The sequence below is a fragment of the Myxocyprinus asiaticus genome, chromosome 3, assembly GCF_019703515.2.
Source record: "Myxocyprinus asiaticus isolate MX2 ecotype Aquarium Trade chromosome 3, UBuf_Myxa_2, whole genome shotgun sequence".
In the NCBI taxonomy this organism is placed as follows: domain Eukaryota; kingdom Metazoa; phylum Chordata; class Actinopteri; order Cypriniformes; family Catostomidae; genus Myxocyprinus; species Myxocyprinus asiaticus.
In genome coordinates this window covers 51,039,103-51,057,436 of record NC_059346.1, presented here as the reverse complement: position 1 = coordinate 51,057,436, position 18,334 = coordinate 51,039,103, and the positions used below count along the sequence as shown (strand labels likewise).

General features: G+C 38.9%; 1 protein-coding gene across 2 annotated transcripts in view; it reads left to right on the top strand.

Moving 5' to 3' along the window:
- LOC127428335 (ras GTPase-activating protein 4-like) overlaps window positions 1–18,334 on the top strand; it is a 79,516-nt gene that overhangs the window by 2,160 nt on the left and 59,022 nt on the right. Inside the window, exons 2-4 of one of the 2 annotated variants that reach the window (XM_051676663.1) lie at window positions 7,337–7,393; window positions 9,386–9,499; window positions 16,845–16,906. In XM_051676663.1, coding sequence (XP_051532623.1) covers window positions 7,337–7,393; window positions 9,386–9,499; window positions 16,845–16,906 — 233 coding nt within the window. Of the gene's footprint in view, window positions 1–7,336; window positions 7,394–9,385; window positions 9,500–16,844; window positions 16,907–18,334 lie in introns of those variants that run through there. The other variant, XM_051676668.1, reaches the window with a different exon arrangement.

The window sequence follows — 18,334 nt, the reverse complement described above, 5'->3', positions numbered from 1 at the left end:
CCCCAATTTATTTATTTGTTATTTTTTTCAAATGATTGCAAGGCCCTGGAAAGAATTGGCAATTGGTGCTTGATCACCTAATGGATCAGCACCTGGGGACTGGGAATATGAGTTTCTCTGAAATAAATGTTTGTTTGAAATATTGGGATTTTCACAAAATCATTATAAATAGAAATGAGATACTAGGGACTTACTGGCTGTTGATATTGAGTGCTTACTAAGTGAAGTATCACTATTATTATTGTTTATATAGGGTAAGGGGTTTAACCTAACCCAAAATATTAAACTTTGACATTTACTGGTCTCGCACTGCTTGTGCTGCGGACATGAATGATACCTGGAATCATGCAGCTTCTTTAGGAGGGGTGTGAAATAAAAATTTTAAGTGACCTGACCAACGGGGGAAAAATGTATGAAAAAATCCCATATACTCCCACTGAAGGAGGGGACCTGAGTAGGGCTGCACAATTAATCGAATAAACAATCGCGATTACAATAACAGCTGCCACAATAAACTATTCGTAAAACGTGTCAATTACAGCATTCCATTGATGTTTCTTCCAACTGCACAAAAAATCTATTTACAAGATATTTTTTTTTTTGCAGCAGTGAAGCATTAACCAATCACAGACATGTCCATTGATTGATTTCTTTGAAAAATGTTGTCAAAATTTGAATTAGTTTTGTTTATCATTTTGCTAGAAGGGCCAATGTAAAGTTGACCATTCAGACAACTAGTCTTGTTTTAGTGATGTACGTATAAGATACTGTAGTAACAAAGTAATTGACTCTTTTGAACATTCAGTCAATAAGATTTTTGATTGTTCATTGTGTGAAAACCTTAAGTCCGTTTAGTTAGAAAAGACTCCGTACACGGAGTCAGAACAGTCATCAAAAGAGTGCGCAAGCAATGAACGCGCACAGCCCGATTTTTCTAACCACGTGTCTTTGAACGCGCAGAATGCGTATGCGCCTGGAGTTATTTGCACTAATTAGTGGGTCCACAAGGTGGCAACACTTACAGTTTGAGCTGTTGCTGTCACGAAGAAGCGACTAGATCAGTGTTTCTCAACTGGTGGGTCGCGACCCAAAAGTGGATCGCAGGTCTATTCGGACTGGGTCGCGGACAGCAGGGAAAGAACAATGCATGGTTCTCCCACTGAAGATTTTTCGGTGGCCGCCCAAGTGATAGAGATTATTTAATGATAATATAATGTTTAATGAAGAGATTTATTTATAATCTCGCATTCAGTTTAAGGCTTCTCATCTGCATTGCAATATTTTTGTGGTGCAATTAAAGCTTTTGCGTGAGTGTAATGGTAACATCTCATGCTAATGATCTGCTCTGCTCTCTGACGTGCGTGCAACAACCGGGCTTCCCTCAATATTGCGGTGTGCAGACCTCAAAACTGATGTGACCCATTTGAATTCTAGTGAGACTTTTCTAGTTTAAAACGTTACAGAGAAAGTCAAGTCAAACCCATCAAACAGGCAGCCCTGACATGCCAAACAGCACTGAGGAAGAAAAGAGCAACACTGTGCTATGCGCTAAAAAAATTAAAAATCATTACACATCATCACCTTTACTAAGTTTCACGATTTTACATGAGTAAAAGTAACTGTTCTATTTTGAAAAAAATTCAAGGAAAAAAGGTTGGGAACCATGGTTTAGAGGTTCAGAGGTTTAAATATCTAAAATATTTTCTTAGATTACACATTTCTAACTATTTGAATAAACACCTACTAATGATCTGTTTAACATTACATAATGTAGTGATGTTAGGTAAGGTTATTATAAAAAGTTACAGTAAAAATATAGCCTTTTTACACTGGGGGTCCCTAGATAGGCAGAGAAGGTGGGAAGTCTGTGAAGGTTGAAAACATGTGTTCCAAAAAAAAAACACACAAAAAAAAACCCAATATTGCATAATAGCAAGTGAAACCATTTTGAACTCGTGTAGAGCAGACAGATCCTACAGCTTGCAGTTTGTTGGATAAATTCAGTTGTCAAAGTCGGGCCTGGACACTGTCAAGTCGTATTCGTATAATCATAACTGGATTTAAGTGTTTCCTTGAAGAAGAGATAAAAAAAAAATACAATAAAAGAGAACGAGAGAGGAATCTCTATTGTCATCATCTCAATCCTCTTTCTGCAGGTGATATGGGCTTGATAGTACGTGGTTCAACTGCCAAGCCACAGTGCTGTTTGATGTAGCACCTGATTCTGACAGCCACATGTTTCCCCATTACACTGATAACAACAGGCAAAGATGAATCACCTCATGGCACACTCATTCTCTTCTCTTTACACACACACAGACACACACAAATACTCATACACCTCATCAAAGTTGCCAGGGGCCGTCATTACCTCTGAGTCCACAGAGGAATTTCACTATCCTCATGGGGACGACAGACTCCCTCCACACATGCTCTCTGTCTACTCAACGCTCATTTGAGACATTCTGCAATTAATAAATGTCTATCAGACAGTGGGACATAAAAATGAAAACTGAGGTCCTCTAATTTTTAAATAAGGTACAGAATTGAATTATCCATTAGATTAAGAACAGGAACACATTATTATATACCTGTGTCATATTTAAATTCTTGCGAATGTAATTTAACTGTTGTAAAAGGCTAAGAGACATATCACTTAAGACTAAACAATAGCCTGGCTCATATTCACATGATAATTCCCTGACACGCTGTCCATATTTAACAATTTCATAAGCAATAAGGTACGAGAAGCTGTATGCGAATATAGTCACAGCTAAATTGCATTATTTGGCACGACACTCAGTGCACCATGGCCAATGTTGGGTAAGTTACTCAAAATAAGTAATCCACTACAAATTACTTCTCTAAAATTGTAATGGGATTACTTTACTAATTACTTATTCTAAAAAGTAATCATATTACTAATTATTTTGAATTTATTCATCACTTTTCCTAGAAGTCAAAATGTCTATATTTCCTCTTCACTGTCACATACATATTAATTAATATTTTAAATGTATTACACATATTAATTTAGCATAAGTACTGTACTTAAATGTTATTACTTTCATTGAAAGTCAGTAACTGTAATCTGATTACAAGAATTGAAAATGTAATGTGTTACATTACTTTTTTTAACTAAAAGTAATTAGAGTACAGTAACTAATTACTTTGTAATCATATACACCGAACATTGACCAAGGCCTAGGGTGCTTTATTGCTTTGTTAACTACATATTAAAAATATTAAGGACGCAAATTTTGATTAACATTCTATTTTATTAAGTAGATTTGTTAAATGCTATCCTTCCTTTAGAAGCAACCTGGTCTCATAGAATTACGTTACTATACCTACATTTTTGCAAAATGATTTTTACGTGACTTTAGTTTCCTGGTGAAATAAACACTAGAGGCGCAAAAACGACAATGACTTTTATTCACTTTCCCATGAATCACCAGTACAACGGCATATTATCCGTTTATAAACACTTACTTTTTACCCTGTTCCTCACACAATTCTATCTTACGACATCAAAACAATTTTACTACGCATAACTTGTAAGTTAATACATTTTAATCGTTTGCATTACATACTACATTTACAAGCTTATTCAAATGCAGTCAAGTTGCATGGTAGCGTAGTACATGTGATGAAAAGGACTGGGGTACGGTTCCAAAAGAGCATGCAAGTTGTGAGCACATTTGCTTTTATTACTTGGTTAGGATCAGGTAGGCCTTAAGATTTAGGGCAGGTAGGTAGGTTTTGTTTAACACTCAATAGATCATTAACCTTAAAAACGTAATCTGTTGTACATCCCACATTTGCTTTTTATGACACTATCGGTTAGATTTAAGGTTTAGGGTAGGGTGGTTGGTTTTTGTTATTTAAAACTCGATAGAGCATTACCCTTAAACGCCTCATCTGTTTGGGAGAACAATTAACTCACTTTCAATTCAATTCCACACAGTGGACAGTACTTTATAGAATAAAACAAAAATGTTCATTTTACTCAAACACATACCTATAAATAGTAAATCCAGAGAAACGAATAATTTTGCAGTGGTCTCTTCATTTTTTCCAGAGCTTTAGGTACTGTAAAGTGATATAAACAGTTACTGGATGATCAGGTGTTTTGTGTCATAGCTGTTACCCTAATGTATTTTAGCATGTTGTATTGACCAATCCAGAAACAGAACTATCCATTTTATAATGATGCTTTTTGAAGGACTGGATATCTTTCAGTTAGCTGTAGGTTGCTATCTATTACAGTGTATTAGGGCTTTGAAAGAACCTGTGCCTGACCATCACTGAAATGCGACCACTGGAAGCATCATAAACAGTGGGGTATCAAAAGAGGTCAGGACCAAATCTGCCACCCACTGTTGTGAATCAGCTTTCTACACCATAAAGAGAAAATGTTCTGTCTTCCTGCTGGTTTATATCATGTGCTCATTTAAACTGCTATCTATGATGGACACCTTTATAAGAGATTCCCCTTTGGAAGAACAAAATATAAAAACATTCACCATTCATTCTTCAAAATAGAGGTTCTTCAAAGTATCTTACACTGTAAAAGCGGTAACTTGCAATTGTTCCTTTAAGGAGCTATTTCTACTTCATCTAACCCTGAAAGATTTGTTTGTTGGTGTAACCTAATGCATTCAGGTTGATTCAGTGATATTAAATAATATTCCTGATTTGAATCAAACCAGTTAATTTAGATGTTACCACATGAAGCACAGTTTTAGGTTAGAATTTTTCCTTAGTGTGGTTTCACAATATAACCCTCGGTGGTTTTCTAAAGAACTAAACAGATTTTTTTTTTAACAAAAAAAAAAAAAAAAAAAATGTGCTTCATGTGGTAAAATCTTTTACTAGAGAAAATAGTTTTCCTTAAAATTTATGTCCACATATGTGGACAGCGTGAAATAATACCAAGCTATTGAAAGTCAGATTTTTTTCATCAGATTGTTTATCATGTTCCCAGGAGTGTTGATTATTCATGTTTTTAAGATGTTACAGACATTACATCAGAAATTAGCATAATTCATTTTGATTAAAAGTAATGGCCAGCATCGTCTTATCACTGCCAACGATTTTAAAATAAAATGATACATTATAAATTCTGAATCTATGTGCTGATTATCATTGTCCCATGCCAAACATGTTGAGTTGTCATTTGCCACCTGAAACTGAACTTTTGGTCGGATTTTAGGAGTGACTGCACTTAGCTTCATAGAGAGCTAGGATGCTCCCTTGCTCCCTATTTAGTGAATTACTTAACCTCCGGGGTGCTGTCTGTCTGCACTGGGTTTGGAACCGTTCAAAATGCACTTTGTTTGTATCCTAACTTCATATAAAGCCTCTGAAAGCAACATTTTTCAGTTTTTGGATGAACCCATTGATTCTCAATGTGAAAATGAGCAGTAAATATAGTACATTTACTAATATTAATGAATAGAACCGTATTGTACAGTGATAACAAAATAAAATATAATATAATCTATATTAAAATGAAAGCGAAATGACCCACAGATGTGTTAATGTTGAAACATTAAAAAATGACTGACATTTTTTCAACTTTTGAGGGAATAATATCTCAAAATCCACGTATGTTTATCAGCATGCTGACACATGAAAAATGAATGAAATTTTTCAAGCGGCATATTAAAAACTAGAGACACTACTCTTTACACCCAAACAGGTTTCAGAAAGATTTCTTACCAGAAGTACTTTAGTTGGCTCTGCGCCTGTAGAAGCGCTTCACGGAAATCGACCTCATGTTGTTGTGTCACATGACTCGGTGCGTCAGAAGTTTAACTCTTAAATGATAGTCTAGAGTGTTGTGAACAGTATTCAGTAGGTTTAAATTAATAAAAATTCTGCATTGTGTATAGCGAAGCCAAAATACAACGTTCTTGCATGAGGTTAAGGTAACAATTGCAGGTTACCATTTATACAGTGTTGAGAATAAAGTTCTTTCCGGATCTTAAAAAGGTGCCACCAGGATTTGCATGATATAAAATCCTTTTCTTGAAACGTTTATTTCTATGAGTGTAAAAAGAAGAGAAAACAAAAAGAAATTATCCTTCTAAACCATGAATGTAAATGAAAAAGCCGTGGCCCGTGCATTTTAAGTCTAGGCCTTCAGTGAAATTCATGCCATTAAGAAAACACAGTTTCACAATGAATAAGACACCGTATACCCATCATACACTACATGGCAATCAACTAATAATACCAATTGACATTTTAAAAACACATCCACGCACGAAAGCCAGAACCAAGGAGGTCTAATACCAAGAAAAAGCTCTCTAATAATATTTGCGATTTAAATTTTGCTTGCAATAAATTTTGTTTCGTCAGGGTACACGGTTTCTTTTCAAAACTTGATCCGACACTGAATGCTCAAGCAGCCTAATTTACACTTATAAAACTCCTGATGTTGTTATAACAATACAAAAAGCACTTACCAATTTGCTTGAAGTGAAAATCAGTCCTCCTTTCCTGTTTAATAAATTAAGCAATCACACGATCATGCAGAACATCTCATGTTTTTAAATCCATAAGGATCTCTTTCTCATTGGTGATGTGGTAGTGACCACATCATCAGCATCTCGCGCTCTTCGCTTTCAAATTACGTACATCACTTAAAGTGCGATTGCGTCACTCAAGGCCAGCTAAAAGGCCTGGACTGGGACATATCCTAAAGATCACACCCACCAAGAACAAATAAATCAATCTGATTGGCTGATGAATCTGACAATCTGGCTAGTTGCTCATTCATTTGCACTGTTGAGGGATTCTGTGGAAATTATGAAGGCCTGATGGGGTGGAGCTCAGACTCACATGCTGCTTCGGCTAAGGAGCATGGCGTCAGGCATGCGATTTGTGAAACAGTTGTCACACTTTGCTTGTAAGCATCGAGGAATCAATTCTGATTGGATAAACGTTTTGTTTTTTGCTATTCGTTTGTAGATGATTAAGGAGTGGAAAGTGATTGGAAATTCATAGGCAAAAAGGTCAATGAGAATGAAAGGATGAAAATATTTATTTATTAGGCATGTTTTCGACAGCAGAGAAGGCTTGGCTGTCCCTGAGAAATCGCCACTAATGTATGTAAATTAAATGTATATTGTCTTCCTATATATTACCTATTAATACACATTTTTGATCTGGGAGAGCCACAGCATCATAATTAGCATATAATTACAGCTCTGATTACAGAAACCAACTGCATATGATCATACAATTAATAATGACTGTCTATGGAAAGTCACTGTGCGTTTCAGTTTTTACCCATATGCAATAACTTTACTGTTCATTTCCCTTGCAGAACTGGAAGCAGTGATCCATACTGCATCGTGAAAATTGATAATGAGGCTATAATCCGGTAGGTATGACTTTTTTTCCCCTGACATTTCATTTTAAGCCTCATTGTTTTGCGAACTGCACTGCAAATTCAGTTTATCTTAAATCAATTATCATAATTTGAACAGTTTAGAAATTAGATTTCCTGCAAAGCAGAACGAATTTAATTTGTGCCATGGAATTGAAATCCCTCATTTTACCATAGCTTGGTGTGCGGTACCAAAGCTTGTGTACTTCCATATTTGGCAGGTAAAGGTCATCCATCCACAGCTAGCCATAAAGGTCTAAACCTCTTAGTCCTCCTATGTGAGATGTCTGAGATGGAATAGTCACTTTTGTGTAGGCATAGAGATGCCAGGTGCTCCATATGGAATAAAAGGTAGGAGGTACTAAATGGAAATCCAGGTTCTTATATGAATGAAAGCACTGCTAATTAATCTTCTTTATAAAGCAGTGCGGCATATGAAAAAAGTTTATTATAGTCTTTTATCTGCTATTCATTCCACCCTCTCTCCTGTGACTCACTGTATACCCAATGCCTATAAAAAGAGCTGGAATTGTATGTTTTAACATTAAGACCATTGATATCTACTGCGAATGACTCACTGTTACTGAGTTTGAGTGTTTTCCGAGAGCTACAATGACTGTTTTGTCAATAAGTCACATTCTTTTCCCAGAATGCCAAATCTATAGGTAAATAAATGTTAAGTATGGATATGTTTGGTTTATCAGGATTGCTTTAAGATAATCATTACCATAGTTCACAAGTCTAATTTGTGCAAGTCTATTGTGCAAGAGTGAGAAAAATCTGACTACAGAATATTTAAAACGCATTTGCACAAACTGCCGTTCTTTGCTTAGAATGTAGATGTTGACATTTGTGTACTAACCACCTGTCTATCACTATGGTTTAAGAGACACTGTTTAGTTAATGTTTAAATACAAGCTGTCTTTACATTTGTTCTCCAGAAACTTCATTTTTGAGACAGAGTTAGAAATATAGAGACTGAAAAATTCTGAAAAAACTTTGACTATGACATAAATAGTAGCAATTAAAAAATAAATAAAATGTATGAAGTCAGACATGTAATATTGCAAAAATACAGTGGCGGATTTAGGCATAGGCGACATGGGCTGTTGCCCAAGGCGGCATCTTGCCTGGGGGTGGGGGTTTGGTGGGGGTAATTGGCACGAGGCACCCACACAGACCACCCCACCGGTCAACAACTTTGGGGCCGTGTTGAAGCGGGTTTCGCCCAGGGCGCCATACAAGCTAGAACCGCTACTGCAAAAATAAATACAGTGTTGGGGTTATTGGACATTGAGTGTGTTTTTGTTAGTTCAGCTATGATTTGTTGGCCATCACAGTGTTTGTTTTTCTATAACAGCAGCTTGCTTGGTTCTCTTGTTATTGTTGTAATTAACAGTCTGCTTTCCTGCATTTCCCTTCTGAATAGGGGCCTTTCTTTGATAGGAATTCTATTTATTTAAAGTCAACATAAATTCAACATTGACCCTATTTATTTTCTTAATACATATTCCTGGTCTTACTGTGAACAATTCACCAGAGCATGTTATTCCAAAGAGAAAAAAAAAATTCTCTTTGTAATCGTTCTTCAAATTGTAATAACTTGCTTTGCCTCTGAAATTACTTTCCATCACCAAGCCCTCTTATTTTTCAACCCCTCCCCTCCAACTTTTCATGATGCATTCAAGTCACCCTACATTTTTTTTTTCTCATAGAATATCCAATTTTGCTAGGAAATAAAACACATTACAGAAGTAAAATGGGCTATGAACACTGTTTCATGTTAACTTTAAAGATTACATAGACTATGAATGTTGACATTTATAGGCCAGTAACAGTCACACTTCCCTTAAGCATGGCTATTTCATTAAAGACTGTTGGTTTTATGTTGATGTTAATTGTCCACTTATATTGTGTATATTGTGTTCTATATTTTGATAGACTGAGTGGTTTTATTAATCAATTTCCCACCTGTATAAAATTCAGGACAGCAACAATATGGAAGACACTGTCTCCTTTTTGGGGTGAAGAATACAATGTCGATCTTCCTCCCTCATTTCGCACATTGTCATTTTATGTGCTGGATGAAGACTCTCTCAGGTATGAACCCTTCACACACCGTCAGCTCCACATACTACAGACACGATTAAAGGTGAAGTGTGGGATTTAAAAAAAAAGACTTTCTACTATCTCAGTTTAGAGTAGGGATGGGTATTTTTGGTGTCATTTTATAGTCGAGTATTCTTACCCATAGAAAACGAGTAATCTATTACTCGTAAATTAAAATGTCAGTTAAAAATATCAAGTACACGTATGTGAAATGTATATTTTGTTTTTTTCACAAACGTTACCAAGAATGGTTTTAAAATAAGCTTAATTCATCAAACTATGCTATTCTTTTGGGAAAAAAATTAAATTAACTTTGCATTAATAATAATAATAATAATAAAAGATATCAAAATAACAATAAAAAATATTTGCACTCACCTGGAGCTTATATAGAAACCAATGCTGACGGCATTAGGGTAATGCACGTATATAAATTCTGAGTCTACATAAAAAGGCTATCACATTTGTACCATTTCACATGTTATTATTCAGAAAAGCAAGTGGTGAAAGTTGACTTTTTATCAAATGTGCTCTGCCCCTGTTCAGATGTTTAACGCACATACCAGTCTGATAAGCTTCCGAGTTTCTTGTACTGCTTCGCATTTCCTTTCCACCATAAAAACAGATCTTTGTCTATTGGTGTGCATGACTCCAACAAGAACCGTAAAGCAGTAGAGTAGAATTCATTAAGAATCAAAATATTACAAGTACTGCCACACTTGGCTTTGCTTGAAAGCAAACAAAGACGCCATCATGTCTCCTTCTCTCATCAAACACCTCGATGACAAATATCCACAGCATCCCCCAGTGGACTCAATTGTAACTGCAAGTTTTGGTGAGAGATTCAAAGTGAAACTGTAGGATAATTCAGCATTGCCCATGGCAGGCAAATGCGCAAAGGAAAATCAATTTGTGATATTCGAGTAATGTTTTTAATAGATGACTAGCTGGTGACAGGCGAGACTATATGTACACTACCGGTCAAAAGTTTTGAAACACTTGACTGAAATGTTTCTCATGATCTTAAAAATCTTTTGATCTGAAGGCATATGCTTAAATGTTTGAAATTAGTTTTGTAGACAAAAATATAATTGTGCCAACATATTAATTGATTTCATTATAAAACTAAAATGTAATAAAAAAAAAAAAAGTTTTTAAATTGATGACTTATAATAATATAATAAAGAAAAGCAGCCAATAAGTGCCCAACATAGATGGGAACTCCTTCAGTACTGTTTAAAAAGCATCCCAGGGTGATACCTCAAGAAGTTGGTTAAGAAAATGTCAAGAGTAAAATCTAGGCAAAGGGTGACTACTTTGAAGATGCTAAAATATAACACAGTTTTTATTTATTTTGGATTTTGTTTAGTCACAACATAATTCCCATAGTTCCATTTATGCTATTCCATAGTTTTGATGACTTTACTATTATTCTGAATGTGAAAAAAATAAAATTATAATAAAGAATGATTAAGTGTTTCAAAACTTTTGACCGGTAGTGTATATAAAATATGGGTCCCATATGAGGTATTGTTTAGGCCTTAGTCAAACTTACCCTCTCGTATATACACTGAACACGCTCACATTTACACACAAAACACATACATGAAACGTTCGCACATACACAAAAAACGCATTCGCATGAAATGCTCCCATATACACAAAACACATGCACATTCACAAATAAAAGGTTCATGCATGCAGACAAAACGCATGCACATTTGCATGAAACGTTCGAATATACACACAAAATGCATGCAAATTTGCATGAAATGCTCACATATACACACAAAGCGCATGCACCTTCATATGAAACATTTGCACATACACAATACAAAACGCACATTCACATGAAACGCTCGCATATACACACAAAACACATGCACATTCACATGAAACACTTGCATATACAAATAAAACGCATGCACATTCACATGAAACGCTTGCACATACACACAAAACGCATGCACATTCACAAAAAACGTCCGCACATACACACAAAACGCATGCGCATTCGCATGAAATTCTTGCACATACACAAAAAACACGTACATTCATATGAAACATTCGCGCATACACACAAAGCACATGTGCATTCGCATTAAAGGCTCGCATATACACACAAAATGCATAAACATTCACAAGAAATGCTTGCATATACACAAAATGCATGCACATTCACAAGAAACACTCGCATATACACAAAACACATGCACAATCACATGAAACATTCTCACATACACACAATACGAACGCACATTCACTTGAAACATTCACACATACACACAAACGCTTGCATATTCACATGAAACATTCGCAAATACACACAAAACGCATGCACATTCACATGAAACGCTTGCATATACACACAAAATGCATGCACATTCACAAAACGTCCGCACACACACAAAACGCATGCACATTTGCATGAAACGCTTGCATATACACAAAACACATGCACATTCACATGAAACGTTTGCACATACACACAAAACGCATCCACATTCACATGAAATGCTTGCATATACACAAAAACGCATGCACATTCATAAGAAATGTTTGCACATACACACAAAATGCATGCACATTTGCATGAAATGCTCGCACATACACAAAAAACACATGCACATTCGCATGAAACGCTTGCGTATACACAAAACACATTCACATGAAATGTTCCCACATACACACAAAACACTTGCACATTCACCTGAATCGCTTGCTTATACACACAAAATGCATGCACATAATCACAAACGCCTCGCATATACACATATAACACTCATGCATTCACTTCTTTTACCTCTAAAACTAATGCATAATGCTCACACATTCACTGGTTTACCTCTCACACACATAACACTCGCACATTCAATGCTTTTACCCCTCACACACACATAATAGTCGCACATTCACTGCTTTACCTCTCTCACACACATATATATAATGCTTACGCATTTACTGATTTACCCCTCTCACACACATACAGCACTCGCACATTCACTGCTTTTACCTCTCTCACACACACGCATTTAACACTCACGCATTCACTGGTTTCCTCTCACACATACAGTACAGCACACAGTGCGAGAACAGAGCAGGACCCGTCTCTCTCACCCACACAGCGCTGATGAACCAGTTCTGTTTAGTGCCACTTGTAATGCCAAAACCTAACACTTCACCTTTAATTGTAGGTTAATTGTAACAGAAATGTATCTGTGCATTGTTTAATAGAAGGTATGTAAAAAGTTTAGAATTAGGTTATGTCTGTCATGTCCAAAACAGTGAAATCACACTGTCTAGTGTAGAATCCAGTGTTTTACTATATGTCTCAGTTACGTATGTAACCTCGGTTCCCTGAGATGAAGGGAATGAGACATTGCAGCAGGAAGCTAACGCTACGGGGGAGTGTCCTTCTATACGACCTAGTTGAAACCTTTCTACAATAATGCCAATTCTAAAATTGGCTAGGGTGTTTAAGCCCCGCCCTTTTAGGCACAAATCTGTCCTGTATAAAACCGGGTGCGCAAACACCATTCCTCAGAATTTTCTGACTGAGCACATCGCTTGCACCTCAAAGAACTCTGAGTCTGTAGCGCGGCCAGCTTACGCAATGTCTCGTTCCCTTCGTTTCAGGGAACTGAGGTTTTATATGTAACCGAGACATTCCCTTACGACTCAGTACACTTGACATAGCTCAACAGAGACCCATCACGCCGCACTACACGACATAACCTTCCAGAGAGGAAACATGACGCCGCAGTCCCGCGGGACGGCGACCGACATGAGAATGCCGCAAGTGAATGACCCTCATGGTGGGCCAGGTTGGGAACACTCAGAATGGATATAGGAATATCATATAGCATGAATTAACCCCTTCACGAACCCAGTCAGAAAGGAAGTTTATTTTAAATGAAACTGCCTGTGACTTTTGGGACGTGGCCAGCGTACAAACTGAATCATATGACCGTGCTCAATTGTTTTAAAAAACCCAGTTCTGACAGGGCCATGAGGACTTGTCACACATTCACGCAGCACGACAGCAGGGTTATTAATTCATCTGAAACAACCTCTATCACATTAGAGATTGTGTATTTCAGCTCGTAACTGTGGTGCATCTTCGGACGGAACCGTGGAAGATAGAACACCATTGAAACGGGTTGGCCGATGTGCAAATTGGATCATATAACCATGTTCGATCATTTTTAGCACCCAGTCGGAAATGGCATTCTTTATTGCATGTGATTGAATGTGAGACACAGAAACAACATATTGAACAACATTTTGAACAACAATATTCCTTTCCCGACAAACAACAGTGAGGAAAAGGGGAACAGCATTGTGTGTCAGGAGCGCTTTTGCTGTGCAGGGGGTTTTTTCCCCTCAGCGCAAGGCTTGCTCTGAGGCGGCTCAAGACAGAGTGGGAGCGAGCTGGTTGTGATGAAGTACTACTCTGTTTTGGCATAAAATGTCTCATAGCCTGCGAGTGTTGCTGAGTCGTGACATAGCGCTCAGTAAATCTATCCACAGAGCTGCCGAAAAGACCGACTGGAGACACCAGAGCATCAAATAGAGCGGCTTTTTCCAAGTCACGCATTTTCGTGAGGGTCAGCCAGATGTGACAATCCAAAACCACCAGGTTGCTCATTGACTTGCCAATGGCCTGTGCAGTGACTTTTGTGGCTCACAGCGCTAAGTCTGTAGCAGTGCGGAGCTCTTTCAGTGTCTCTGGATCATAGCCTTGCTTGTCCATTTGCTTGAGGAGCTTAGCTTGGAAAACTTGGAGCACTGCCATCATGTGGAGTTACTGAACCATCTTGGCCCGCCACTGAGTATTCAGCAAGCTGAATAGGGCGCGTGCCAGGATTTTGTCAGTTCATTATGAACTTCAGGGTAGAATGGGGCAGATCTGTGGAATGCTGTCGCTTGACAGCGTCCGGATTGCAAGTTCCTCTGGAGGAGACCACTCAAGACTGAGCTCTTCGACCCCCCTTGAAAGGACGCGAAGCATCTCCTTGTCAGCACACGCAAGCTCCTCGCCCTCACTGGGGGAAGGGGCGGTAACGTCTTCCATTGACCACTCGCCAGATGCAGTGAGAGACATAACATCGTAGTGTGCTCCTGCAGAGGGCCGACGCTCGTCACGCACATACTGTATCAGCATAGATGCAGTATATGGAGAGGGGCTCACGGGGCGTGTGCCGACACGATGTCCACCTCAAATTCATCCTGCTCAACCTCACGGCCCCGCCATGCCTCCTCGTGTGATCCCTCAGGAGTCACAGAAAAGGTGGTCCCTCAGAACGAGGGCGATTCGAGAGCAAAGCCTCTTGAGACTCATGCCCTCACAGCAAGGGAGTCTGTCTCTATGAGAGCTGTCTCTGCGTGGGCGTGGCCCAGACAGTGGATGCAGCTCTCACGCTGATCTGATGGCGGGATGTGTCCCTCACATAAGGAACACTTACGGAATGAAATCTTTAAAAAGATGTGTAGACGTAAGCGGGTCTTTTAGTTTATATATATATATACACTATATTGCCAAAAGTATTCGCTCATCTGCCTTTAGACGCATATGAACTTAAGTGACATCCCATTCTTAATCCATAGGGTTTAATATGACGTCGGCCCACCCTTTGCAGCTATAACAGCTGCAACTCTTCTGGGAAGGCTTTCCACAAGGTTTAGGAGTGTGTTTATGGGAATTTTTGACCATTCTTCCAGAAGCGCATTTGTGAGGTCAGACACTGATGTTGGACAAGAAGGCCTGGCTTGCAGTCTTCGTTCTAATTCATCCCAAAGGTGCTCTATCGGGTTGAGGTCAGGACTGCTCTATCGGGTTGAGGTCAGGACTGGTCAGGCCAGTCAAGTTCTTCCACACCAAACTCGCTCATCCATGTCTTTATGGACCTTGCTTTGTGCACTGGTGCGCAGTCATGTTGGAACAGGAAGGGGCCATCCCCAAACTGTTCCCACAAAGTTGGGAGCATGGAATTGTCCAAAATCTCTTGGTATGCTGAAGCATTCAGAGTTCCTTTCACTGGAACTAAGGGGCCAAGCCCAGCTCCTGAAAAACAACCCCACACCATAATCCCCCCTCCACCAAACTTCACAGTTGGGCACAATGCAGTCAGACAAGTACCGTTCTCCTGGCAACCGCCAAACCCAGACTCGTCCATCAGATTGCCAGATGGAGAAACGTGATTCGTCACTCCAGAGAATGCGTCTCCACTGCTCTAGAGTCCAGTGGCGGCGTGCTTTACACCACTGCATCCGACGCTTTGCATTGCACTTGGTGATGTATGGCTTGGATGCAGCTGCTCGGCCATGGAAACCCATTCCATGATGCTCTCTACACACTGTTCTTGAGCTAATCTGAAGGCCACATGAACTTTGGAGGTCTGTAGCGATTGACTCTGCAGAAAGTTGGTGACCTCTGCGCACTATGCGCCTCAGCATCCACTGACCCCACTCTGTCATTTTACGTGGCCTACCACTTCGTGGCTGAGTTGCTGTCATTCCCAATCGCTTCCACTTTGTTATAATTCCACTGACAGTTGACTGTAGAATATTTAGTAGTGAGGAAATTTCACGACTGGACTTGTTGCACAGGTGGCATCCTATCACAGTACCACGCTGGAATTCACTGAGCTCCTGAGAGCGGCCCATTCTTTCACAAATGTTTGTAGAAGCAGTCTGCATGCCTAGGTGCTTCATTTTATACACCTGTGGCCATGGAAGTGATTGGAACACCTGAATTCAATTATTTGGATGGGTGAGCGAATACTTTTGGCAATATAGTGTATGTATATATATATATATATATATATATATATATATATATATATATATATAAGCAAACAATATCACAATAGCTTATAAGGATACAAAACTCCTGCCGAAGTGCTGCGGGGAATCAGGGTGCAGAAGCGGCCCGTTCACCAGCGAAGCATCAAGCGGCGATGCGGAGTAAATGTTATCTGGAACATTGTAAGGGAGCGGAGAGTCTTCTTGTTGCCGTAAAGATCCCGCCCTCTGACTAGTGTATGTCAACAGCGAAGTAGTAGAAGGCTTCTAGACGAGAGATGAATTGCTGTCTTTAAGGAAGAAAATTCTGAGGAATGGTGTTTGCACCCGCTTTTGTACCGGACAGCTTCGCACCTTAAAGGGTGGGGTTTAATCACCATAGCCAATTTTAGAATTGGCATTATTGTAGAAAGGTTTCAACTAGGTCATATAGAAGGACACTCCCCCATAGTGTCAGCTTCCTGACACAATGTCAAGTGTACTGTGTCATAAGGGAACCTGTTTTAACCTGGAAAAACGGTTGTGTTCACAGCCGAGATGATGTCATTGGAAAGGTGTCAATCAGTAAGGAGCTTCTCACTGCTAAACCTCAAGGTAAGAGACGATTACCTAGAGAGCATTTACAGTTGTAAAATATATGCTTAGTTGTGAAGAAATGTGAAATCAATATCCAGAGCCAGCCATGTATCTCCCATTGTCAACAAGATAGACCTTGGAAGGAGAGTGTTGCAAGAAAGTAGTGACAAATAGTCAAGAGACCCTTAGTCACAATCACACGGTCATGCATATGGTCTTTACACTGTAGGACACATGTCTGTCATGTGACCGTGTTTTTCTTCCTCATTAAAAATACACATACTTCCTCTAGTCATATTTTTGTTTCCAGTCTTTCATTTAGCTTCATTTACTTACAGTAAATAGGGCCTTTAAAACTGATCCAAAACTATTTAAAGGAATAGTTCACACAAAAAAGAAAATTCTGCCATCATTTGTTCACTATCATGTACTGTAACAAAAAAGGAGGTGTTTTGAAGAATATTCATGCTGCTCTTTTCCATACAACTAAAACATACAATGGCCTGGGGATGCCAAGCTCCAAAATGGACAAAAATACACAATAAAATATCGCAAAAATAGTCCATATAACTTGTGCACAGTATTCAATACAATAGGCTATACAATAGCTCTGAGTGAGAAATAGACTTAAACTCAAAGGTGCTGTAAGCTATTTTAGCCGTTCTAATTCAACGAGACTGAGCCAGTCTTTAGCCATGCCCCCTCTTTCTAAAACCCTGCACTCCAAAGATACCAAATGAGCTTTATTGAGACCGACATCTTGCAGAAACACTTGTTAAAAACAACAGCAGCAAAATAGCGCCCTTAACTGGCAACTGTTACGAACAACACGGCATAAAAATGGCATTAAGCCTCAATGATCTGCTTCAACTACAACACTATGAGAACGTGCAAAATGACTGACAGGCAGAAAGCATCAGAGACCGCGTGTCACGGTTCCGGTGAGTTCGTTGGTTTGTTCTGTTTGTTTTGTTATTTCTCTCCCTCATGTGTTTCAGGCACTGCCAGCATGCATGATCAGTGTTTCCATGGGAATACTGATGTTCCCAGGGAAATGCTGATCATGCACTAAATAGCATGCTAGCAGCACCTGGTTGCCCATCTCTGCCCATGTGTCGGGAGTGTGGTTGCCTTCCAGTTTGCTGTACACTTATTCTCTACACTCATAAATCATCAACGGAGGATTCCTCGTCTCTGCCTACGTGTCGGGAGAGTGGTTACCTTCCAGTTTGCTGTGCTCTTGTTCTCTGCACTCACAACACTTCAACGGAGGTTTCCTCATGGATCTGCTCCTGACTACCATGACACATACACTCGCCTACAAACACACTCTTCATGGAGGATTCCTCACGGATCTGCTCATTAATACTTTCAGGGAGTAGGAACATTTTTTGAATACCTTTCCATGAAAAACAATAGCTTACAGCACCTTTAAATCATTATTCA